The sequence below is a fragment of the Saccostrea echinata genome, unplaced genomic scaffold (genome assembly GCF_033153115.1).
Source record: "Saccostrea echinata isolate AGI-Se365-2 ecotype Australia unplaced genomic scaffold, CSIRO_AGI_Sech_v1 ptg000009l, whole genome shotgun sequence".
Classification (NCBI taxonomy): domain Eukaryota; kingdom Metazoa; phylum Mollusca; class Bivalvia; order Ostreida; family Ostreidae; genus Saccostrea; species Saccostrea echinata.
Window position 1 is genome coordinate 12099858 of NW_026889758.1, and position 11429 is coordinate 12111286.

An 11429-nucleotide genomic window follows, 5' to 3' on the forward strand; every position below is an offset into this window, starting at 1 on the left:
TAAAACAAGGATAACATACTGTGGATTGATTCTGTTTACAAAACTTCATATTCACTGGGTATTCTTATACATGTTATACATGTATTTGGAATGAAAAAGGAATTATTAAAGGAAAGTGAAATTAATACTAATTGTCAAAGGAAGATTAAAAGACCAGTTTATTTATGCACAGAATTGGTCAAAAGATATTGTCATTGATAATTCATCCAAGAATCATATGTATAATAAATCTATCAAAGTCAATTTTAAGGATATAAAGGAAAGTTCATATCTGTTTGAATGTAAGTGCAAAAAGGTCAACCAGGGCAACATGTGTCTAGGATGTATAAATATTTGCTTTTGTGATATAAAATGTAATTTAGAAGAATATTACAAAGAATTTATTCATTTTCTGTGAAATATTTTGATGAATTCTTTGATAATCTCTCTTAGTCACTATATTCTTCAAAAGTGCATCCTTTGTAAAGGAAGGGGGTAGGGTAGGGTGTAAGATAATAAACTTGCGCCAGGTTGAAATTAAACCCCATTATGTAGTATGATTTTTTTCTGAAATTTAAGATACCTATTGACTAACTATAATATGCAATAAAAAAAGAAATTTGATGGGTAATTTTTTCACAGTGGAAGCAGAAGTGTGAGTCTTTGAGCAATGAATAGGCAATATTTTAACGTAATTTGACCATGCATCTTGGTGAATGTAATTCTGTTTTTCGTTTACAATGCTTGATAATTTTAAGATTGATGTCAAATATTATTTCATATAGACAGATGTTTGAATTCATATAAGACAAATGATAATTAATATATCAATAAAAAATTTATAGCCCTTTTCATATCTTCTTCTTATATTATTTTACCCTGCTTTTTCAGCTCTTCGGTGGGTGATGAAGGCTATATTAAAATTATCAAATTTCTCTTAAACTAGCCCGATGGCCTACCTTGAATTTTTAATATGATTTAGAACAAAGACTCAACACAAACATATATAAAATTCAGAAAATTTCAATGGTTAGTTTTTTTGTTGACAACCTATCAATCTCTACCTTAAACTTCAATTTTTAAGTTTTTTTAATCAAATATCATACAACTTATTGGTTAGAACAAGTCAACAATGTCATTATATTCATACTTTGACATTTCCAATGACCTTTCTATCCCTTCATTTTGCAGTTAAATGAGTTTCCAAAAAATAATGTTTGTCATTGACTGAGTATTTGTCTGCAGATATTTACCAAACTTTGTGTGCATGCTGATAATAATCTGGTGAGAGCAAAGTGTCAAAAATTCTTTGACCTTCACCTTCCCTATTTCCTCTCTCCTCATTTTGCTCATAGTTAAATATCTTATTTAATTCCGTAAAGGATTACTTAAAAAAAAAAATCCATATTTTGATATTTGTTTGTAAGGACATTTTTACATTAAAAGATAATACTTAATAGATACTTAATTTGCTCAATATGACAATAAACTTAAAACAATGAAACTTTATTTCACAGCTGCTAGATATTAGATGGGATGAATTAAATTCAGACCAAAGAAGGAAAGTACTTTTCCTTTTTAGCTCACCTGAGCCGAAGGCTCAAGTGAGCTTTTCTGATCAAAATTTGTCCGTTGTCTGTCGTCGTCGTAGGCGTCGTCGGCGTCGTTGTTGTCGTAAACTTTTCACATTTTCATCTTCTTCTCCAGAACTACTGGGCCAATTTCAATCAAACTTGGCACAAAGTATCCTTTGGTGAAGGGGTTTCAAGTTTGTTCAAATGAAGGGCCACGCCCTCCTCCAAGGGGAGATAATTACGAAATAGCAAAAAATTAATGGCATTATTGAAAAATCTTCTTCTCAAGAACCAGTGGGCCAGGAAAGATGAAACTCATGTGGAACTATTGTCAGGTAGTGTAGATTCAAGTTTGTTCAAATCATGACCCCCGGGGATAGGGTGGGGCCACAATGGACGATCAAAGTTTTACATAGGAATATATAGGAAAAATATTCAAAAATCTTCTTCTCAAGAACAGCAAAGCTATGATTGGTCATATTTATTTGGAAGCATCCTCAGGTGGTGTAGATTCAAGTTTGTACAAATCATGACCCCCGGGGGTAGGGTGGGGCCACAATGAACGATCAAAGTTTTGCATAAGAATATATAGGAAAAATCTTCTTCTCAAGAACAGCAAAGCTATGATTAGTCATATTTATATGGAAGCATCCTCAGGTGGTGTAGATTCAAGTTTGTTCAAATCATGACCCCCAGGGGTAGGGTGGGGCCAAAATGAAAGATCAATGTTTAACATAGGTGTACATAGGAAAAATCTTCAAAAATCATCTTCTCAAGAACAGCAAAGCTATGATTGTTCATATTTATTTGGAAGCATCCTCAGGTGGTGTAGATTCAAGTTTGTACAAATCATGACCCCCCGGGGGTAGGGTGGGGCCAAAATGAACGATCAATGTTTAACATAGGTGTACATAGGAAAAATCTTCAAAAATCATCTTCTCAAGAACAGCAAAGCTATGATTGGTCATATTTATTTGGAAGCATCCTCAGGTGGTGTAGATTCAAGTTTGTACAAATCATGACCCCACCGGGGGTAGGATGGGGCCACAATGGACGATCAAAGTTTTACATAGGAATATATAGGAAAAATCTTCAAAAATCTTCTCAAGAACAGCAAAGCTATGATTGGTCATATTTATATGGAAGCATCCTCAGGTGGTGTAGATTCAAGTTTGTTCAAATCATGACCCCCAGGGGTAGGGTGGGGCCAAAATGAACGATCAATGTTTAACATAGGTGTACATAGGAGAAATCTTCAAAAATCTCAAGAACAGCAAAGCCACGGTTTGTCATATTTATGTGGAAGCATCCTCAGATAGTGTAGATTCAAGTTTGTTCAAATCATGACCCCCTCCCCCACTCCATTTTTAGGGGTAGGTTGAGACCCCTTATGCATTTAAGCTTTTCAATACTAAACTGATTTTTCCTTTTTTCCTAGCCACAGTGCTCAGGTGAGCGATGTGGCCCTTGGGCCTCTTGTTTACTATTGCAATTCAAATGTACCTTGGGTGGGGCATTCATGTCATATGAAGATATTTTTAGTTTTAATATTGATTGCAAAGCAATAATTAGTGTTGTAGATAAGAGGCATCCCAAAATACATTGCCCTTTAATTCCTCTTCATTAATATAGTACTGTTAAAGTCAATCTATAGATTAAACTAGAACAAGTTGTTTGTTTTTTAATAGTCAATGATTCATTGTAACTCATTCATCTTCCATGTACATACATTTTGTTTGAAGATGATAAAGCATATTAAAGATGCCAGAAATACATTGTTTTATCTTGATAGAGCCATTTGCTTTTATCAATCTCTAATTTGTCTTTGAACTGCTTGTGCATAAAAGCTTTCATATTTTTGGTTGCCAGACTCTGATTTATAACTACATGTGTAAATTTTACCAGGGAATCAATATATGATAGAGACAGAAACAGACAAGTGAATTTACTGTCTTAATGATGAAGTTTTTGTTTGTTTAATGCCCACAATTTATATTTATAAGTACTTGTACAATTTTAGTTTATAGGAGCTGAAAGTTGGGCCGTGTTTTCTGATCAGAGATGATTTAGTTTCTCTGTTTTATAACATTGTATCACTTCTTAGCTCACCTCGAAGAAGTTTAGATGAGCTTATGCTACACCCCTGGCGTCGGCATTGGTGATGGCGTCCTGGTTAAAGTTTTAGGAGCATGTCCATTCCCAAGTAACTATAAGCCTTACCTGGACCAAACTTGCATGGATGATGCATCTAGGGATGGACACTACCAGACATGCTCCAAATGCTGGATCTGACCAACATTTTCCAGATGAGTGACCAGGGTAAAGTTTTTTGTGAAGGTACATTCCCAAGTAATCATAAGCCCTACCTGGACCAAAGTTGCATGGGTGATGCATCTAGGGATGGGCACTACCAGAAATGCTGTGGATGTTGGATCTGACCTACATTTTCCAGTTGAGTGACCAGGTTAAAGTTTTCCTACACCAAACTGCATGGATGATGCATATAGGGATGAACACTACCAAACATGCATAGGATGCTGGATATAACCTATATTTTCCAGATGAGTGAATTTAGCCATACTTTTACAAAATTAGCATAGGTGATGTATCTGGGATGGACATTACTAGACTTGCTTTAGATGCTAAATTTGACCTATATTTTCCAGATGAGTAAACAGGATAATGTTTTCCACAGTAGCTCTATAATTATATGGCCTGTTATGATTAAACTTGCATGGATGATACCTCTAAAGATGGACACTTCCAGTCTTGCTTCAGATGTTGGAAGTGACCTACATTTTCTTCATTATTCAACAAGTAAAATTTTTGGAGCAGGTCCATTTCCAATTAATTATAAGCCCTACTTAAACCCAAACTTGCATGGATATTGATCTTAGGGTGCACACTAACTTAAAATAATATAATGTGAAATTTGCCTAACTTGTAGACAACATTCATCTAGGTTAGCTTTGTAATCTTTGATTACCTATGTTTAAATTTCTCCAGAAAAACAATCCCATTTTAATCAAATTTGGTACAAGCATTATTTGAGCAAAGGACAAGATATTAGTGGTATTGCATTTTTCAGAAGGGGTTCGATTTCTTTATTAATAAAAGGTAAAATTAGAGAGTGGTCTTGTGTGCAAACATAGGTCCAGAAACTGCATAATGAAGGCTGCCTTATGTTAATCAATTTAGTGCAAATAGGCCTGTGATTACGATGGGGCTACAGTGATTCAAAATTATCAGAGACAGATATATAGAATATTGTTTCTGAGATCCAGTCAGCTAATATGATAGGTATATGCTGTTAAGGAAATTAAATTGTCAATTGCCAGTAGTCTTAGCAACTGCAAAACTTCAAACTTTAATTACTGTAGTCAAAGATAAACATTGCTGGTTTAGGAATAATGTGTACATCACTATATGGTCAATTTCTGGAAACACACAGAAAAAGGTGAAAGCCTAGGAAATTGATCAGCACTTTATATTTATCACTGAACCTATATTGATATCTCAAATTTTTTTTTGTCATTGATTTATTAAAAATATGTTTTCATGCTCTACAATATTTTGTCTACTGTAGGAAAATTTAATCAATATTTAACTGATGTGCTTTATCAGCTTACAGTTACTGGATGAATTTTATGTTAAATAGGTTTCCAACTGTAATTTTTTTTTTTAATACAACTTTGCATTTTCAGTACAAGTTGCAGTTACAGTACAGGCCACGAGTTTTCCCCGTCGCACGGTGGAAAACACACCGTGTGAAATGCTCTGTGTTACACCATGTACACGGTGTAGCACGGTGTGTGTGGATTTGAAATACACAGGTAGGCACACCGTGACGCACCGTGTCTAGAAAAATCCCAGCTAATGCTCCCCGTGTCGCACCGTGCCCAGAAAACTCCCTCCGTGCCGCACCGTCTCCATAACATTACAGAGAAAAACCATTTTGTTCTGATAAAATATTTTAAGATTTTAAAACAATTATAACATTGATTTATATGTATACTGTAATTATCGTTTTCTAATCTAGAAGACATTGACGTGTTCTGAATCGTACTAATGATACATGTAGTAGGATTAAATATCAGTAACAGAAAAAATTATTAAAAAATAATTTTAAAAAAAAAATAACAGAGTTGAATTTACCGTGTGCCCAGAAGTTCATATTTCATAAAGTTGTTCAGTTACTTTTTAAAATTATAACTTGGGTTGAAATTTTTAATTTCTGAAGAATTTGATTCCACGCAATCGCGTAACGAAGAAATGGCGTGATCTGTGTTACATGTGGTATACGATCCGAGCTGCATGTATCTGTTTTAGGATACAAACCAAGCATTTATATTCCAGAGTAAAGCACATTTATTTTATTTATCTTGTATTATTCTGAATTTATAAGCGAGAATCGAGAGCAAAATTCCTGTGTACAATAATGTGCGTATTTTTCGTAACAGAATAAATTCTTTACATAAACTAATAAGTATAAATTCTGTTTTAAAAATCCTCTCAGTGTAAGAATTTAATATGTTTTTCCTTAATTATGTAAAGAAACAATGTCAGAGAGAGAGAGAGAGAGATGCTCTTAACCCCCATTCGTATAAATCTGAAGAAAAAATTTTTTTAATTCTCGTTTGATAATGCCGAAGCGTATTTCTCGTAACAGACGAATTTTTTTCTTTTCATAAACTAGTATTTAGGTTTTAAAATCCTTTCAGTGTAAGTGTAAGTTTTTCTTTTATTGAAAAGTGTGTAAACAATGTCAGAGAGAGAGAGAGAGAGAGAGATTCTTTTAACCCCCTTTCACATAAATCTATAATAATAATAATTCTTCGTTTTATTTACATTACCAAAGTCACAATTAACCATTCTGTAATACTATTTAAATTCTGTAACATTGTTTCATAGTCAACCCAGTTGCAACATGTTATGCTCGGTTACACACGAAATCCTCGTGCTATACCTGTCAATCAAAATCGCACGACGCTAGATGGCCCAGAAAGTCTGTTTACGCGGAAAGTCGTGATTTGAAACATTCTTATGGGCAGTTCCGAGTTCACACCTTTCTTAAAAATATATTGGGGCACAGCCGGAGGGCCGGGGGTGCTGTGTGTTTATCACACCTTTCAAATTCTTTCGTCCTTGACCACATCAAGTGTATAACACACTCAACTGACTTCCAGCCAAATTCATCTACCGAATTACGCCACCACACGTGTGCTTTGGCTTGATTACAAACTTACTTTGTAAATTATTCCTATTCAGACACATATAAACATGTAACGTGTTAGATTATAGTTGTTTATTTCACAATAACGTAACATATAAAAGAAAATCTACAGATTCTCGAATAATTTAGAAGGGGGGGGTAAAAACATATTAGCTTGAAAGAGGCTATGGATTTTAATAACTACTTATTTTTTTTTCTCTCTAAAACCATGATAATAACTTTACAAAGACTTAGGTAAGCTTTATTCTATACATGTACATCCCCGCTCTACATTCGCTAATTGATTTTTTTTTTTTTTTTTTTTTTTTTTTTTGCGCAAACCGTTCGACACATTTTTCATTAAATAATTTCAGGATAAAGTAATATTTGTACAGTATTTGAACAGTAGATTTGAGTTACGAAAATTCGACATTTTGTGTGTGTAATATATATTTACCTCCATATTTATAAGATTACAGATTGCAATAATCCTTAAATTATCAGAGAATTTATGAATTATGTACGAGTATCTGACACGTTCTAAATTTTATTTGAGATACTTTTTTTAAATTCTCCTTATGTAGAAATGATTTATAAAATATAACATGCATCTGATAAATACGACATATGAATGCATAAGTGCGGCAAAAATAAATCTTTTTATGAAAATGGCTGTAATTAAAATAAACACAGTTATAATCACTATTCCTTCTAAGCATTATAATAGTTAACTGAACATAATTTTTTCTCTAGTATAACTAGGTCTTGAAACACGACTTACATGGATGTGCATACACATTTGAAGACTTTTTTTTCGGTGCTGGGCACATGCACGTGGATCTTAGATTTTAGGGCATCTTATTTGTTCAAAACACCTGTATATCGATAATGAAGAACTAATATTTAAGAAAAAGTAAAAAGAAAACTTATTTCAAAGGAAATTGATTTAACAAAGACAATGCATAGTTTTTTTTTGTTTTTTTTTTAAGTTCTGTGTGATATCGTAATGGGACACTGTGACACACCGCGCGTACACACCGTGTTACACGGTGCACCAACATGCTAACTTCAAAGACGCCGACATTGATCGAGGTCCACGCAAAAGCGTGGACTAGCGGTCCACGGGGCCCCGTGTTTTTCGGGGAAAACTCGTGGCCTGTACTGTAAATGCAGTATTTAAATCAGAACAAAATACTTGCTAAGGTCCCTGAATTATTTTAGAACAAGTACAGTTAAATCTTGTTATCTCCAACCCAATGGGTCTAAGGATTTGAGGTATTGAGGGTAAAATAACGGTGTTCGAGATGCCAAAGTTTAACTGTATTTGAAATTTTAAAGGTAATAACAAGTGGAAATACAGTAAAAGCTCGTCATCTCAAACTCAATGGGACAAGAAAAAAGTTAGAAATATCCGAGGATTCAAAATATGGAGGGTATAATACTTTTTAAAGAATAAGTGTTTAGGACTTCCAAATCACTTTGACATATCCATGGTATTCGAGATATCAGTGTTCAAGATTCCAAAGTTCAACTGTATTTTTAGATGTGGCTTATTGGATTGTAGACGGTAAAGATCTTGAATTTCAGGTGATTTCCACCCTGACCTTTACTATAGGAGATGTTAATGAACCTCCTTATGACCTTCATCTGACCTCATTAAATGCACCGATACAGTTTCCAGAAGATAAACCAGAGCTGAAGGAAAATGTCAAAGGTATACATGTACAAAGTCAGTTTGGCTGTCAAAGGTATAGCAGTACTAAGTCAGTTTGGCCGTCAAAGGTATAGCAGTACGTAGTCAATTTTGCCGTCAAAGGTATAGATGTACACAGTTTGGCTGTCAAAGGTATAGGTGTACGCAGTCAGTTTTGCTGTTAGTGAGTTTCAACACTATGAATAAATTTATTTTCAACTATCACAATCTTGAAAGTAAAAAAAAAGTAATGTTGAACAAAGCATTAAAATTTATATTAAAAAAAAAAAATAGTATGTGGAATCAGTTTGATTCTTAGTGTTCTTATATTTCACAGCAACTTATATAGGAACCATAGTAGTGAAAGACCAGGACAAGGGAGACAATCTAGTGATGAAATTAATGGATGATCTAGGAGGCCGTCTGGTTATAATGAATGCAGACTGCTCTCAAGTCAAGGTCAGTGTTATTTCAGTGTTATTTTCTGGTTATTATGAATGCAGACTGCTCTCAAGTCAAGGTCAGTGTTATTTCAGTGTTATTTTCTGGTTATAATGAACCCAGACTGCTCTTAAGTCAAGGTCAGTGTTATTTCAGTGTTATCTGCTGGTTATAATAAATTCAGACTGCTGTAGTGTTAATGTCTGGTTATAATGAACCCAGACTGCTCTCAAGTCAGGGTCATTTTTATCACCTGGTTATAATGAACCCAGAATGCTCTTAATTTAAGGTCATTTTATCACCTGGTTATAATGAACCCTAACTGCTCTCTAGTTAAGGGTATTGTTATCACCTGGTTAGAATGAACCCTGACTGCTCTCCAGTTAGGGATATTGTTAGGGCCCCGCTCTGCGGGCGCCCTATAGTGATCAGTCCGTCCGTCCGTCTGTCCATCCAAGATCTCTTGTCAGGAGCATATCTTCTCTCTCCTTGGCCCAATCTGGCTCATACTTCACCCACAGAGTGCCTTTGGGTAAAGGGTGTGCAATGACCTTGAACTATTTTTCTAGGTCTAAGGTTAAGGTCATGGCAGAATTATATGAAAAATCCTTGTCTGGAGCATATCTTCTCTCCTCTTGGTCCAGTGTGGCTCATACTTCACTCACAGAGTGCGACTGGTCAGTGGATGTGCAGTGACCTTGAACAAAGTTTTTAGGTCAAAGGTCAAGGTCAAAAAATAGCCTCTCTGTTTAAAATCTTTGTTCGGTGCATAATTTCTTTCCCTTAAGTCCAGTCAGCCTCAAACTTTACCAATTGACTTAGGCAGGGTTAGAAACTCCCTAAAATTACAACTCGCAAATAATTGTGAGTACCAAGAAAGTGAACTCGCAATTTTATAAGACTACTTGCAATTTTCATACAAAGTTAAATTTATATAAATTAAATCCATGTAACTTAAGGAAAAAGTAACTACTGTACAATACACAAAATACAACTACAGTGTGACTTTTAGTTAAATTACTGATTTAAATCAAAAGCATTGTGTTCTGTCATATTATATAATTTTGCTACAGTTTCAATGCAAAAAAAATCAACTCGCAAGTTTTTGCGAGTTACCTAATTTTTAACTCGCAATTTGGGAATTCTAACTCGCCTTTTGCGAGTTGTATATAGTGAATTTCGAACCCTGTTAGGGTACGGAACATTTGTGATTTTCCTTCCATATTTTGATAAAGGATATGCAACAATTTTCATCGAGAATATGCAACATTTGTGATTTTTGTGCCGTTTTTTGATAAAGGGTATGGAGCACTCGTGATTTTCATGCCATTTTTTATTATAACAAGGATGATAAAGAAGCCCTTTAGACTCAAACAACACATCCCTTAATAGTACACAAATGTTCCTCTTCAAACTTTTCACTCTATTAAAATACTCACTTTTAATCAAATATATCATAAGCCATGCAATTTGTGTACATGTAGGTTTTGTGTGGTGGAAACTGCATGAAACTGATCTCGGATAGTTCTTTAAGAGATTCTTTAATGTTTCGTAAATAAATGTTATAAATTAATCCACAATGATACACAATGCCTGTAGCATATTATTTCTTGTACTGTTTGTGCAGAGGCTGCATGGGCTTATATACAAATAAATGATGTTCTGTATATTCATTGACAAGGATTATAAAAATTTTCAAAAAAATTAAAAATGTAATTTGTAATTTAATTAATTACTTTTGCAAAGTAATTGTAATTTAATTAATTACATGTCTTAGAAAACCTGTAATTTAATTGTAATTTAATTGAAGAAAAAGTCAAAGTAATTGTAATTTAATTAATTACTTTTTAAAGTAATTGACCCCATCCCTGCTTCAAAGTAAACCCTTTTCAGCTACCTTACATTTTCATGTTCATTGCTGAAAGTGAGGCCCTTTGAGATGGCCGCCATCTCAATGATATCTAGTTATCACCTGGTTAGAATGAACCCTGACTGCTCTCAGGTCAAGGTCATTTTAACACCTGGTTATAATGAACCCAGACTGCTCTCTAGTTAAGGGTATTGTTATCCCTGGTAAGAATGAACACTAACTGCTGTCTAGTTAAGGGTATTGTTATCACCTGGTTAGAATGAACCCTGACTGCTCTACAGTTAAGGTCATTGTCATCACCTGGTCACAATCAACCCAGACTGCTCTCAGGTCAAAGTCAGTGTTATAGCAGTGTTATCACCTGATTAAATGAATGCAGACTGCTCTCAAGTCAAGGTCATTATTATTTCTTTGTTATCATCTGGTTAAAATACATAAGCACACGTAAACTGCCCTCAAGGTCGATGTTATTATTAGGTAATAATAACACAGAGTGCTCTCAAGTCAATGTCAGATATATTATTTAAGAAGATTATTTTCATAATTTTCACTGGGTTAAAGGATGTCACGTAATAATCGACCTTTTCTGATATTGATGCGAAAGTGTCCAAGTAGAATATGATATTGCACAACTCATCATTTCTATACTGTAATAAGCAA

The 11429-nt window shown here is 34.2% G+C and overlaps 1 protein-coding gene across 1 annotated transcript; it reads left to right on the top strand.

Annotated features, from left to right (window-relative positions):
- The first annotated feature begins 8191 nt into the window (after positions 1-8191).
- On the top strand, positions 8192-9182 carry LOC133182441 (uncharacterized). The gene is made up of 4 exons (XM_061317291.1): positions 8192-8198; positions 8330-8479; positions 8796-8917; positions 9084-9182. Exons 1-4 carry the CDS (start codon positions 8192-8194, stop codon positions 9180-9182), a joined length of 378 nt encoding a protein of 125 aa, XP_061173275.1.
- The last annotated feature ends 2247 nt before the right edge of the window (positions 9183-11429 follow it).

What these genes read in the sequence shown, in the direction of transcription:
- LOC133182441 (XM_061317291.1), top strand. An exon ending in GCTGAAGGAAAATGTCAAAG is followed by an intron (nt 8,480 to 8,795) that starts GTATACATGTAC and finishes TATATTTCACAG; the next exon opens with CAACTTATATAGGAACCATA. An exon ending in CAGACTGCTCTCAAGTCAAG is followed by an intron (nt 8,918 to 9,083) that starts GTCAGTGTTATT and finishes TAATAAATTCAG; the next exon opens with ACTGCTGTAGTGTTAATGTC.